Source organism: Corythoichthys intestinalis, chromosome 9 (genome assembly GCF_030265065.1).
Source record: "Corythoichthys intestinalis isolate RoL2023-P3 chromosome 9, ASM3026506v1, whole genome shotgun sequence".
In the NCBI taxonomy this organism is placed as follows: domain Eukaryota; kingdom Metazoa; phylum Chordata; class Actinopteri; order Syngnathiformes; family Syngnathidae; genus Corythoichthys; species Corythoichthys intestinalis.
The window spans coordinates 24,765,128-24,780,498 of NC_080403.1; the positions used below are offsets into that span (position 1 = coordinate 24,765,128).

Genomic DNA, 15,371 nt, shown 5'->3' on the forward strand with positions numbered 1-15,371 from the left:
TTTTCAAAGTATTATTATAAATATTCCTGGCTGAAATATTCAGTCAAAAAGGATGCAGTGTCTACTTCTCCACCAGGTAAGACAGAAAAACACACAGATGAAATGCCTTTATGTACGAGCATGGACTAAGCTACTATCCAAGCATATATCTTGGAAGTTAATTTTATTTCTGACATTGCGTTTCGGGGTCATCAACATGTTTTGCCCCCCTGCCACAAAAGTTAAACTCCGCCTATGATTACAATGTATGACTTTATTCTTGTAACATCACGACATTTTTTTCCCTCATACAATAAAAACTTCGACAATACTAATACTGTACTCTGTTGTACTTTCTCTGACATTTACTAAACAAAACAAAAAATAATATGTTATTGTAGCCCTATATGTGAAGCTGAATGTTTTTTGTAGGGCTTGGTGATTTTAAGCTTGAATAACAATTTTTTTTAAGATCGATGTCAGTGATCAGCTGTGACATACAGTGGGGAGAACAAGTATTTGATACACTGTCAATGGGAAAACCCATTGGCAGTGTATCAAATACTTGTTCTCCCCACTGTAGTTGCACACTGACTAGTTTGACAGATTTTGAACAGTCCCTCAAAAAGAGTTCAATGTTACTGGTTTTCAAGCGGTTTGTTGCACTCTAGGTGAGGTACATACAGTATAACACAAAAAATTACAAATATTGTGCAATAAAATACAAAATATTTCGTTTTTCCAACACTCCGTAGGGTAATGGTAATGTATAATGGATGGACATTCAGTTGCTTACAAAAATTAGCATAACTCTGCAATGGATATAAACACACAAACGCTTAAGTAACATTCATAGACAAGAAATAAACTCACTCATACTCAAGTTATATCAACAAAGAATTGTTTGCAAGAGGCAGAGTACTCTTCCTTCATAATGTGAACAAAATGTTTACCTACTCTTTATTTTTCTAAAGTTTTGATTGTAGTTTAAAACAAATAGAAAAAAAAAGTTTCAAAAAATTGTGAAATGAGTCAAGATCAGCCAATATGAAAAAAAAAATGTAGTTGTTTGTCAATAAGTGTCCTGTGATATAACGACCTCTCCCTCACATCAGATGGCAAAGACTCTAGTTCACCCTTGAGCCTAGTGGGGATAATGTGATGAATAGATACAACAGGAAATGAATGTACACATACCTGTAGATGTTTTATTATTAGGCTTGTCAAATTTATCGCTTTAACGGCCGGTCATTAATTCTTTTAATTAATCACGCTAAAATATTTGACACAATTAACGCATGGACGGAATGACCCGTTCATGCATTGCCTCGAACAGTTTACAATGACGCCGTTTTACCACATTGAGAGCGATAAGGCAGAGAAATGCGAGTGGATACAGGCGTTTATTGGACCTCGCCTTTTATTGGCTTAAGTTTGGCAGCCACTACAAACAGTCATGGCTGCCCAATTTCCCATCATGCATTTGGGCTGAGCAGGAGACGATCTTTTTCTTAACACGCCTAATTGAACAGAACGCAGAACATACTGTATACCATTTGCACCCACCACTGACAGTCATTGTTGCCCAACTTCCCATCATGCATTTGGGCGGAGCAGGAGACGTTCTTTTTCGTAACATGCCTAATTGAACACAATGCAGAACATACCGTATACCATTTGCAGCCACGACTGACAGTCATGCTTGCCAAACTTCCCATCATGCATTTGGGCGGAACAGTTAAGTTGCTACAGTATCATTTAGTGAAAGCACATCAAAAATAATATTACTATCTCCCAAAAAATTAATGTTCACAAAAAGAAAAGTGCTCAATGCAAAGAGAACTGGCATTCCCAATAAAATAGCTTTGCAAAATACATATAAATGTTAATAATGTTAATGCCATCTTGTGGATTTAGTGTTATAATAAACAAATATACATCACACTTAAATACTTATGTACAGTATGTTGAATGTTTATGTCCGTCTTGTGTCTTTTCATTGCAACAATAATTTACAGAAAAATACGGCATATTTTAGAGATGGTTTGAATTGCGAATAACTACGATTAATTAATTTTTAAGCTGTGATTAACTCGATTAAGAATTTTAATTGTTTGGCAGCCCTATTATTAAGGTTATTATTATGTTTGTCTGATGAAGTGTCCTAGTGCCCTATCCCCAAACACTTAATTTTAAGATCAGGATTCCAGGAAAAATGAATAATAAAATATGATATGATATTTTTTTAAAATGCAAGTATGCAACAAAAGGGTCAGCCCTCGACTATATTGCATTACCCTACTGTTCAAGGTCAAGCTGCATGGCACAAACAGGTGAAAAACATTGTTGGGTCCCACGGGAAAAATCAGGTGAGCTTGTGAATCGCTAATGTAGTAAGTTTGTATGGTCATGCTATATTAACAATTGACATGCCAGTTTAATTCAGTCTCTGGCCACAATCATATCGCTAATCATCTTTCCCCATTGGAATACCAATAATGCGTTCCAGTGCCTCCACAAAAACAAGCAGCAATAAACAATTTTAGTAGTGTTTAAAGAAAAAAAGAAGAAACAAACAAAGACAAAACAAAACTCAACAGTATTGTAGTTTATCAAAAGTTCACATAGTAAACATCATGCTTGTTTATGATGTTCGGTTAAATACAAAATTTGTGAAAGCCTTATTTTATCATGTGTTTTGCAGTAAATTTCAGATGCAATTTTGATTAAACAGCTGAAAGCAAGCATTTGTAACTTAAAACCAAAAAAAAAAAAAAGGCCTAGCAATGGCTTGAATTTCATTATACCCATAAAGTGGATCACTAGTATGTCGAGGTGTCGCTAGTCTCTTCCAGCTTTATATTCACAACCAATTGCTTAAATTCAACAAGGCATGGGACAAACATTTGACATAGAAAGCATACCCTATTGTGACAGGAAACAGTTTGAATTGATTTGAATTAATGCAGCAACTCATGTGCCATCTAGTGGTCACAAATATGTGGAGACTTTAGAAACACCCTTACGATAACATTGCATGGTGACTAAATCGCCCTCCAATTTCCCTCTTCTTTAAATCGCCCTCCAATTTCCCTCTTCTTCTTCTTCTTCTTTTTCTTTCTTTTTTGTTTTTTTTTTTTGCATAGTTTACCCAAGTTGCAGTACCAGACAAAGCTAACCCATGTATAACAAATGCAGTTTTTAAATGGTGATGTTCTTTATTAATGTAAAAAGCTATCTAAAAGTTACATGACCCTGTGTAAAATATAATTGACCATTTCCTTATTAAGTCAGAAACTAACTGTATTGAATCACATCTTTAGGAAAACTGAGGTCATTTTTAATGACAATAACCAAATACCCCAACTATCCTTTCCCTCCGCACATTCAATAAATTTCTTAAATATGATGTGCATGACCAAATGAAGTCACACACACATTCACGTCCACCCACCAAAGACTCTAAAACAGTGGTTCTCAACCATGCTAAAGGTACCGAACCCCATGAGTTTCACTTGTGCATTCCCCGAACACTTCAGAATTATATAACAAAGCAATAAAAAAAATAAAAAAATAAAAAAATCTAAACCTGTTATACTGTATCTAAGATAGAAAAGTAATACCTTAGCGAATTCTTCTCCAGATTTTGTCCCATTTTGAAAGTACAGTATGTTTTAAAACAGGTCAAAATGTGAGTTTTTTAGTGTTTCGTTCACATCTACAGATGTTTTAATCAGCTGTTTGACAATACCTGATGGAAACCTTTGTTCTTAAGAGTGGTGGACTTGGGCGGTTGAATAAATTTGTCAATGAAGTAATCACAGAAAAGCCATAAATTGGAATATTCCAAAAAATATTTTTTTGATTTCAGTTGTATGTGTCTGTTTGACATGTCATTATTTAATGTGATTATAAAAAAGATGAAAAATACATGTCAAACTTATCTACTGTGGGGGTTGAATAATTTTGAACACAACTGTCGATGTATTGTCATTTCTCTCAAGGCCAAATTCCAATTCTTTATTAAAAAATTTACTCAAAAATGGTGCTGCTCTCAAATACGAAGAGATCCAACACCACCCTTTTATAACGATGTGAAATGGATGAATGGATTTAGGACGGATGTATAGGAGGTTTACTTTGACTAAAATCACAACCTGATCCACTTTTCAAAAACAAACGATATGACCTCAAACTTCCTGTTGGTTTCATGTAATTAAAAAGGGGGAAACCCATGCGGCCACATTGCTGTCAAACCAAGATTTTGAGTGGTGTTACTCACAAGCCGGTCCAGTATAGTGGAAGTTGAGCACATGTTTAGAGCGGATTTAAGTGATCATTTTTCTGTACAATAGACAATAAGACATTATCGAATGTTGGAAACAATCCCACGGGTGGCATTGTTAAACCTTAAACAGCCTTTGTTTTGCTTTAGAACAAATATATTAATTTGTATATATTTTTAACAAAAATAGTCACTAAAGAGATTGTAAAAGCCGCAAAATAATAGCAACAAAGTAGCCGCTAGCTTTGTTATGTTGATAAAAGCTGTACTCAAAATCTGCTCTCAACCTGTGCGCAGAAGTTTGCACCCTCCCAAAGAAAAAAAGCCTTGCCAACTTGTTGTAAGATTAGCAAATAGAAGCAGCATGATATGGCCTTAGGAAACTGAGAGGATTCAGAAATGACACAGAATTACAGAATTAGCAACATTTCAGCTCAACAAGTAAGTTTACATCCATGTTTTTATTTGTAATTTAATTTCAATTTCATTTCAGGGTTTCCCCCATCACTTTCTAGGGCTTGCCCCGCCCACCAGGAGAAAACTGTGCCATAGAAGAAAGTATGAAAAGTATATATGTTAACCGCGTCTAGTGGTACGTTTGAAGGAGCAACGGCGATATGTTATGGTCAATAGGTGAACAAAGCAGTCCCAGCCATCTGCCATTGCACTGAATTCAAGGGCGTAGGTTTGCAAAGGGACGGTAGGGACATAACACTACCGACTTTTCAGAATGCTGAAATTATCCCCACCAACTTTTAAGCAACCTTATTTGCATTATATAATGACTTCAGTTATATAGGTCATTTAGATTGTCTATCCATATGTTGTAAATGACCCTCCCATTATTAAGTTAATTACAGTACTTTCATTATGTTCTGACCCCTTTTCACTCGCTGAATGTGCCAGTCCATTTTCCCCCCTCAAATGCATGTTTGATTGGCTGATGACTTGACCCCCCCCCACACCCATTCACAGCCCGACAGAAATACAACATGCCGCCTCCCCTGCCCCCTTCAAAGACAAGGGATATTAGAAGTTTTTTTCCGCCACCAGCAGCCACTGTATGTAATGTAAAAAGACGTCAATGTTGTGGAGGTGAGGAACACTCCACTAATTTTACTACTGCTACAGTGCTTCAAGTCCATTTTACTCACTGAGATTTCTTGAAATAAGAAAAACAGCTAGCTGAAAATAGGATTAACAGACTTATGATAAGCAAATAGTTTGTATATTTAATCTTAAAAGAAAAACTTGTCAGAAATGTTCTTAAGTCAAGGATATTGTTCAAAACATTATTTGAAATTTTTTTTTTTTTGATTTATGTGAAAAATGACCAACTTTTAGATGTATGGGTTCAATACAAACAAATAGTAATATTTAATTAAAGTAAGTGGAAGAATCTGACGCATTAATCTGTTAACTAGCCTTTAACACTCAAAAAAGATGGAGAAAATTATTTGACTAGATAAAAAACAAAAAATCAGATTAAGACATTATAAATTTGCTGTGTGAAAATTAGTATAGGTCAATACAGATTTATTTTGCATTAAACATTTAGCCTCTCTATTAATTAGGTTCATATTGGTGAGGAATGTAGCCCTGACCCCCATTCACCAAATATGTTTGGTCTTATTAATTCCCCGTCCCCAGCAAAAAGTGTACATGCAGGTTTTGCTGTTATATCGTCCCTGCCAGTATTAAGACCAAACGTACGCCCTTGACTGAATTGCAGTGTATGTTTATTTAAAACTTTATTTCAAGACTGTACCTTTTTTTACCACCAGGCTTTGTAAATTTTCTTCCGACAACGCAATAGTTCAGCTGTTTGTTGCGGACAGTTCACACAGTGATGCATATACTAAATGGCGGACTTTCTTCATTCGTCTCCCTTAGCTGATGTCATCACTGAAAATTACCAATTGTACCCGATCGCGCCAACTGATTTCTAATTTGTCGCTGACGACCTGTGTGACTGATTTAAAAAAACAAAACAAAACAACTTTATAATAACTGCTGCTATATTATTTCAAAACTAGTTTGGATTGTGGAAGATTTTATTGTATATTTTTCATATCTGGCTGTAGTAAAAACTCAAATTTGAGTCTGTTAGATTTGCCAAAGTGTTTGCACAGCAATACTGTCATCTAGGGGAGGTATGCATGTACTGCAGGAATTAATAAAGCTATTTGATAGTTGAATATAAATTAAATTTTCCTCCTTTTATCAGTAGCCAGCCCCTTTCCTCTCGTCCAGTTAAGTTCCAGTTTCTGCTTTATCCTCAGCCTTTTTCCTCTTTTAACACAAAACTTTCACTTGGCAATGTTTGCATCACATGTGAGCCTTGCACTTGTGTATAAAGATAGTCATAACATCATACAAATACACACGTACAAAATTATCCATCAGGAAGTAACAGGAAGGAGCTGAAGGTAAAACTCATTAAGTTCACTGCAGACGATTATAGTGGCTGGTGATGCTATAATCTCTAATATTCTTTACTAGTTTACTTTACAAAAATTATGCACATGATGTGCAATCATCATTGCCTCAAATTAACCAAAATGTTTATTTCCCCCCAAAAGAATACGGATAATGATATTATTCTATATCAGAAATTTACTATGCACCCCTCAAATAGGAGCAGCGAGTGGGGGGTCCCCACCAAACCATCACTCCCTCCCTCTTGACATCAGCAATGACATCACTGCTGATTATACTGTATATAACCAGTTAGTCCTCCGGCATATCAGAGGCACCCCACCCGCTTAGCCAGCTGTAGTTGATGCCGGCGTCACCATGCGTGAAATTGTACATCTGCAAATTGGACAATGTGGCAACCAAATCGGCTCAAAGGTAATTAAACTGAATGCTCGAACTGGAATGCAGCAAAGAATTTCAGACCATATCAGGCTAGTTATATTATTATGAGTTTATTGTTATACTGTAATGTTATATCTACTATGTCCTATTAAATAACCATGATAATGATTACGTAATGTGGAATTAAGAAGAAATCTGGATGTATTTTTTTAATTTTCCATTTTATAAAATAAAAGTGGAAACATTTTCATTATCGATTCCCCTTTATTATTGTTATTGCATTTGTTTTTACTATTACTATTTTCCGCTAAAGAGAAAAAGACGGTGGAGATTATGAAATCTGCATTTCTCTTTTATTTCAAAATGTTTATTTTATTCTGAAATTGATTTTTAAAAAAAAGAAGCATTTAAAATATATTTTATTTCCTAATTTATTTGCACAATATTGTTTAAATGAGACCTAAATTATAAAAATAATACCTCAAATTAATAATGTTTTCAGTTTTGGACAGAATGTAGAGTCAAGCAAGTGCTTGTTTAATTGGTAGCTGAGGCCATCCTGGTACTCTACCAATACTGTAAACTCGTGTGACTTTCACTGTGGTATCGCAGTGCCAATAACTGTGAGTGACATGGGTGTTTTCTGTCGGGCATTCTGGGAGGAGATAAGGGCGACACTGGTGAGGGTGGGTCATTCTGTTTTATCGTGGCCAACGCAAAATGAGAAAGAGGAAGAACGAGATAGTAAGCAGCACATAATATGATATGTCAGTCATGTGTGCTTGCCCAATACATTTGAGTCCAAAGCCACAAATAACAAGTGTATTTTAAATATTTAAGAAGTATACATGTAAGGATTCACTTAGAGAAAAGAATATGTTCATGCACATGCATAATTATTAGGGCTGTCAAACTATTAAAATTTTTAATCGAGTTAATCACAGATTAAAAATTAATTAATCGTAATTAATCGCAATTCAAAACATCTATAAAATATGCCATATTTTTCTGTAAATTGTTGTTGGAATGGAAAGATAAGGCACAAGACGGATATATACAGTACATTCAACATACTGTACATAAGTACTGTGTTTGTTTATTAAGACAATAAATCAACAAGGGTGGCATTAACATTATAAACATTCTGTTAAAGCGATCGATGGATAGAAAGACTTGTAGTTCTTAAAAGATAAATGTTGGTACAAGTTATAAAAAATTTATATTAAAACCCTTCTTAATGTTTTCATTTTAATAATTAAAAAAAAAAAATTCACTCAAAAAATAAACTAGTAGCTCGCCATTGTTGATGTCAATAATAATTACACAATGCTCATGGTGCTGAAACCCATAAAATCAGTCACATGCAAGCGCCAGCAGAGGGTGACAAAACACCAAAAAACACAAGTTGTAACAAGTGGACATGACACTGTGCTGTCATTTTAATCTGTTTGAGCGGGGCATATGCGTTAAATGTGTCAAATATTTTAACGTGATTAATTAAAAAAATTAATTACCGCCCGTTAACGCGATAATTTTGACAGCCCTAGTAATTATTTTAATGATTATCAACGGTTCTTTTTTTTTCATTTCAGTTTTGGGAAGTAATCAGCGAGGAACATGGAATCGGAAAGACTGGTATCTATGAGGGTGACAGTCCAGTCCAACTGGACAGAGTCAATGTCTACTTCAATGAGGCGCACGGTAAGGCGCTATCAAGAGAGCATGTGATGGACACCCCTTACTTGCGGTGAATGTGTCTCCACTCTTTGTTCAGGTGGTAAATATGTGCCTCGCTCCCTGCTGGTTGACCTGGAGCCTGGGACCATGGACAGCATCAAGGGGAGTCAAATTGGTGCGCTCTTTAGGCCAGACAACTTCATCCATGGTGAGCTATGTATCCAAACTATCATGACTACAGCGGTGCCTTGAGGCACAAGTGGCATGTGCCTCAAGGCACCCTCATATTACATGTGCTCCATCTTACGTGTTCCAGACAACGGAAATCGAAGATTACCAGCAACAGTAAATGTCTGGGAACCAATGTAGTAGTTACTATAGTCCTTTCACGTACGCCGAAACATGTGAAAGCAAGGATCAAATTCACAGGTCACACCACGATGGCTGATGACGTAAATATCATGGCGAGCCGAACGTCACTTGCTCTTTCTTCGCAGTAAGAGGAAAAGCGGTGAACAAACATTACAATTATCAACATAACAAGCGGGAAGTAGCTAAATTAAACTGAAAACATAATGAATTTAAATTGCAACTAGATCGTAGAGGCGAGGAAGAGAGTCCATAGTCCCTCTTTGGAAATGTGTGATTTATTTTGTTGCCGATTTTGGGATCCGAAACTCCGAAAACAAGGTTGTACCTCAAAGCACAAAACAATTGAGGGATGCGTTCAAGTGTTTATTAAGACAAACAAAAATACATGCGATCGCGGAAAAGGGGGGATAAAACAATGGGTCTCTGACAGTAGGTCGACGGGGATCAATAATACAGTGCCTTGCAAAAGTATTCGGCCCCCTTGAACCTTGCAACCTTTCGCCACACTTCAGGCTACAAACATAAAGATATAAAATTGTAATTTTTTGTCAAGAATCAACAACAAGTGGGACACAATCGTGAAGTGGAACAAAATTTATTGGATAATTTAAACTTTTTTAACAAATAAAAAACTGAAAAGTGGGGCGTGCAATATTATTCGGCCCCCTTGCGTTAATACTTTGTAGCGCCACCTTTTGCTCCAATTACAGCTGCAAGTCGCTTAGGGTATGTTTCTATCAGTTTTGCACATCGAGAGATTGACATTCTTGCCCATTCTTCCTTGCAAAACAGCTCGAGCTCAGTGAGGTTGGATGGAGAGTGTTTGTGAACAGCAGTCTTCAGCTCTTTCTACAAATTCTCGATTGGATTCAGGTCTGGACTTTGACTTGGCCATTCTAACACCTGGATACGTTTCTTTTTGAACCATTCCATTGTAGATTTGGCTTTATGTTTTGGATCATTGTCCTGTTGGAAGATAAATCTCCGTCCCAGTCTCAGGTCTTGTACAGATACCAACAGGTTTTCTTCCAGAATGTTCCTGTATTTGGCTGCATCCATCTTCCCGTCAATTTTAAACATCTTCCCTGTCCCTGCTGAAGAAAAGCAGGCCCAAACCATGATGCTGCCACCACCATGTTTGACAGTGGGGATGGTGTGTTCAGGGTGATGAGCTGTGTTGCTTTTACGCCAAACATACCGTTTTGCATTGTGGCCAGAAAGTTCAATTTTGGTTTCATCTGACCAGAGCACGTTCTTCCACATGTTTGGTGTGTCTCCCAGGTGGCTTGTGGCAAACTTTAAACGAGACTTTTTATGGATATCTTTGAGAAATGGCTTTCTTCTTGCCACTCTTCCATAAAGGCCAGATTTGTGCAGTGTACGACTGATTGTTGTCCTATGGACAGACTCTCCCACCTCAGCTGTAGATCTCTGCAGTTCATCCAGAGTGATCATGGGCCTCTTGGCTGCATCTCTGATCAGTTTTCTCCTTGTTTGAGAAGAAAGTTTGGAAGAACGGCCGGGTCTTGGTAGATTTGCAGTGGTCTGATGCTCCTTCCATTTCAATATGATGGCTTGCACAGTGCTCCTTGAGATGTTTAAAGCTTGGGAAATCTTTTTGTATCCAAATCCGGCTTTAAACTTCTCCACAACAGTATCTCGGACCTGCCTGGTGTGTTCCTTGGTTTTCATAATGCTCTCTGCACTTTAAACAGAACCCTGAGACTATCACAGAGCAGGTGCATTTATACGGAGACTTGATTACACACAGGTGGATTCTATTTATCATCATCGGTCATTTAGGACAACATTGGATCATTCAGAGATCCTCACTGAACTTCTGGAGTGAGTTTGCTGCACTGAAAGTAAAGGGGCCGAATAATATTGCACGCCCCACTTTTGAGTTTTTTATTTGTTAAAAAAGTTTAAATTATCCAATAAATGTTGCTCCACTTCACGATTGTGTCCCACTTGTTGTTGATTCTTGACAAAAAAAAAAAAAATTCATATCTTTATGTTTGAAGCCTGAAATGTGGCGAAAGGTTGCAAGATTCAAGGGGGCCGAATACTTTTGCAAGGCACTGTACCAACCTAAGCTGTAGGCGGAGAGCCGATAAGACAACAAAACAAATACACTCAAATACCAGCACAACTCAGGGGTTTTCAAAACAAGGGTGGCAGAGGTGTCGAATGGCGCCCAGCAAGATTATATCTCGGCACCCTTCTCTTGGATCGCCTGGGCTTAAGTACAGTCTTGATGAGCTTGAATTGGCTGCAGTTACGGCTTCGAAACGTTCCCACAAACGGCTCTGGAAAAAAAACAAGATTTGACCAACATTGTGACAGCCTATGCCGACCAAAAATGACATAATGTCCGAGTTATAAAATCAAGCCAGCAGCCCTCCCCACACAGAAAGCGCCAGTGGGCAACACAGGACAAGTCTTTAAAAGTGTCCAACCCGCGTCATTCCCGGGATATCTCTACATGCGTGAAAGCAATGACGCAAGCAAATCCGGCGTCACTTTCCACGGGAATTTAACGGGATACGTTTGTGAAAGGGGCTTATGTTAACAGGCTTACAGCTGCTCAGTGATCTTGAACTGAATTTTAGCAATTATCAAGCGATTCCAGAATCTATTGACCAACAATGTTCTTCATTTTTTCAATCAAGGCAACTCAGGTGCTGGCAATAACTGGGCGAAGGGCCACTACACAGAAGGGGCGGAGCTGATAGAACAAGTGATGGACCGGGTTAGGAACGAGAGCGAGAGCTGTGACTGCCTGCAAGGGTTCCAACTGATTCACTCCCTGGGGGGCGGCACGGGCTCCGGCATGGGGACCCTGATGATCAACAAAATCCGAGAGGAGTACCCCGACCGGATCATGACCAGTTTCAGCATCATGCCCTCTCCGAAGGTCTCTGACACGGTAGTGGAGCCATACAACGCCACGCTATCGGTGCACCAGCTCCTGGAGAGCACAGACGAGACCTTTTGCATTGACAACGAAGCTCTGTACGACATTTGCTTCCGCACGCTCAAACTCACCACACCCACTTACGGGGACCTCAACCACTTGGTGTCCTTGACTATGAGTGGGGTCACCACCTCCCTGAGATTCCCCGGTCAGCTCAATGCTGACCTGAGGAAGCTGGCGGTCAACATGGTGCCGTTTCCCCGCCTCCACTTCTTCATGCCAGGTTTTGCCCCGTTGACGGCGCGTGGTAGTCAACAGTACCGCGCCTTGACCGTACCTGAGCTCACCCAGCAGATGTTTGACGCCCGCAACATGATGACGGCCTGCGACCCCAGAAGGGGCCGCTACCTCACCGTCGCAGGTATCTTCCGTGGAAGGATGTCCACCAAGCAGGTAGATGAGCAAATGTTGGCCATCCAGCAGAAGAACAGCAACCATTTTGTGGACTGGATCCCACACAACGTCAAGGTCGCTGTTTGTGATATCCCACCTCGAGGTCTCAAACTGGCCTCCACATTCATAGGCAACAACACGGCTATTCAGGAGATATTCCGCCGAGTTGGCGATCAATTCGCGCTGATGTTCAGACGCAAAGCCTTTCTCCACTGGTACACGGGCGAGGGCATGGACGAGTTGGAGTTCACAGAGGCTGAGGGCAACCTAAACGACCTTGTGTCCGAGTACCAGCAATACCAAGACGCCACTGCCGACATAGAGTCCGAATTGGAGGATGAAGATGAGCAGGAGCCACCCACGATGTCTATGGCCACAAGAATCCAGTCTAGAACTGAAGTTAAAATGGAAACAGTGAGAGAAACGAGTAGAGAAACTGTGGATGAGGACACAACTTGAAATGATAACACTCTATAAGGAAATGGTGCTACTGAATATTTATACAATTGTACTTTCGCTGTATTGTTTCATATGTGGAGTTGATTCTCACCTCAGGGTACTTTGGCTTCCTCCCACATAACAGAACATGCATGTAATTGAAGACCCTAAATTGTCCATAGGTGTGAATGTTGGTGTCCTCTGACTGGCTGTCAACCTGTCCAGGGTGTACTTGACGTTCCCCCTAAATCAGCTGGGATATACCTCAACTGATGAACACAAGCGCTATAGAAAATGGACTGATTGCTTTTCGGCAATTGGCTTCACCCTCCTTTGGCCCTGCACAGTTGTATAGACTACGGGTAGCTGGTAGGATACTTGACTTTGAATACATCTGTATTTCATGTGATTTTTTTTTTTTTTTTTAAGCTAATTCATTTTCTCTTGAGAATGTTTATACATAAAAGTTGGAATGTTATGAGAATTAAGTCATAACATTTTGAGAATAAAGTTGGAATATTAAATTACTGAATTCAAAATGTTAACCGATTAAATGTCGGAATGTTACGAGAATGAAGTTAGGTTACGAAACAACTGTAAATTAATAAACTAGGATAATGTTACGAGAAAGTCAGTCAGAAATGTTTTTAGATTAAAATGCTGTTAAGTGAATGAATTCCAAATGTTACCTGATAAAAGGGCAGATCATAGACTATGGTGCGGATTAGGTCATTATGTTTTGAGAATAGCAGTTTACAGTAGTGACCATAAAGTTGCAAAGTTAGAAATACAACATAAGGGTACGGGAAAAAAATCGTGACATTATGAAAAGAAAAAAATCATAATATTACAAAAACAAAGTCAATAATTTCAGATTCCGAAAGTCATTAAGTCCCAAGGTTGCGTGAAGAAAATCAATACGTTTAAATAAAACTGCCACAATATATTCATCAGGTGATATAATACTACAAAATACTTCAGATTACCATTCAAAACAAGCAATAGATACGTGACTTAAATTATAATGCTATCGCCCCCTATTTTTATGATTTTTTTGTAATAGCAACTACGTAAATGTGCAACAACGGTCCTCATTTTGGCGCCCTTTTGTTCTCATAGTATTACAAATTTTCTTGTCTTATATACTTTTTTTTTTTTTACTTTCACAATAATATTGTCATGTTTCAACTTTATCTTGTAATATTCCTTTGTCTCTTTTCAGTGCTGCCCTAACATACCCATATATATCCAACTATTTAAAACTTGTGAGTGATGGACCGCTTTGACGCTGATAGTGTGCTTGGCTGTCACACTGTTTCCTCCCACTATGAGTGGTCTGGGACTTTGAGATTACACATTTTACCGCCTTGAATGTCTGTGCCATATGATAAGTGCAGAAATAAAGTTATCTAAAACCTATGCATTATGATGTGGTTTTTAACCAATTGGCTAACGTTCCCAAATTACGAATGCTTCCGGTAATTATTTTTCACAAAAAATACAGTGTTAATAAGTAAGGTCACCTCAGAAAAAAAGGGGAATGAAAAAAAATACCTGGAAAGATAAGGAATTCCACAGGACAAAGGAGGGCGCAAAGTTCTCTGACAAGGACAATGGCCAACTGTATGGAAATCAATGCTATTTGGTAAATAGAGAATTCGTAGTAAAATTGTAAAATTACAGCAACCAAGATACAAGGTACCTGGGAAAATCTTTCCAGGATAAAATATAGATTTTTTTTTGCTTATTATCATGACAATAGTTAAGAAAGTTGCAAAATTCATGACTTCCAAAAATAAGCACAATTTTCTGAGAAAAGGCATAAAAGTACTCGAATAAAGTACAATGTTGGGTGTGAAACAGTTCAAATGGCTGCTGGAATAAAACAAAAATGAGAAGTAATGCTGCAAATTCAACTGTAAAAGTTGTGAGGGGAAAAAAAGTCTTATTTGTGAGATTAAAGTTGTATTAATTAAAATACTGTAATTTTTAAAACTATAAGCCGCTACTGTTTCCCCTCATTTTGAATTCTGTGGCTTTATAGTCCAGTGCATTTTATTGTTAATGTATTTGGGTTAAAAGGTAACACTTTATTTGACAGCAACATCACAAGACTGTCATAAAACCGTCATAATGATGACATGACACTTTCATAGGCATTAATGAATGCTTATGACGGATATCATTAAGTGTCATCTGGCAAATTTTGTTATTAACTCCATTCATGTCCAGCTCGTCCAGCTCATCCATCCGAAAGTGAGATAATTTGCCAGATGACACTAAATGACATCTGTCATGAGCATTCATTAATGCTTGTGACAGTGTCGTCATAATTATGATAGTCTTAGAATAGAATAGAATAGAATAGAATAGAATAGAATAGAATAGAATAGAATAGAATAGAATAGAATAGAATAGAATAGAATAGCC

At 37.9% G+C, this 15,371-nt stretch overlaps 1 protein-coding gene across 2 annotated transcripts in view; it reads left to right on the top strand.

Annotated features, from left to right (window-relative positions):
* Nucleotides 1-14,377, top strand: part of LOC130921432 (tubulin beta-6 chain) — a 43,963-nt gene extending 29,586 nt beyond the window's left edge. Inside the window, exons 1-4 of one of the 2 annotated variants that reach the window (XM_057845316.1) lie at nucleotides 7,020-7,117; nucleotides 8,677-8,785; nucleotides 8,859-8,969; nucleotides 11,806-14,377. In XM_057845316.1, the coding sequence (XP_057701299.1) occupies nucleotides 7,061-7,117; nucleotides 8,677-8,785; nucleotides 8,859-8,969; nucleotides 11,806-12,962 (1,434 nt within the window). In that variant the 5' untranslated portion in view covers nucleotides 7,020-7,060 and the 3' untranslated portion in view covers nucleotides 12,963-14,377. Of the gene's footprint in view, nucleotides 1-7,019; nucleotides 7,118-8,676; nucleotides 8,786-8,858; nucleotides 8,970-11,805 lie in introns of those variants that run through there. The other variant, XM_057845317.1, reaches the window with a different exon arrangement.
* Nucleotides 14,378-15,371: the final 994 nt, after the last annotated feature.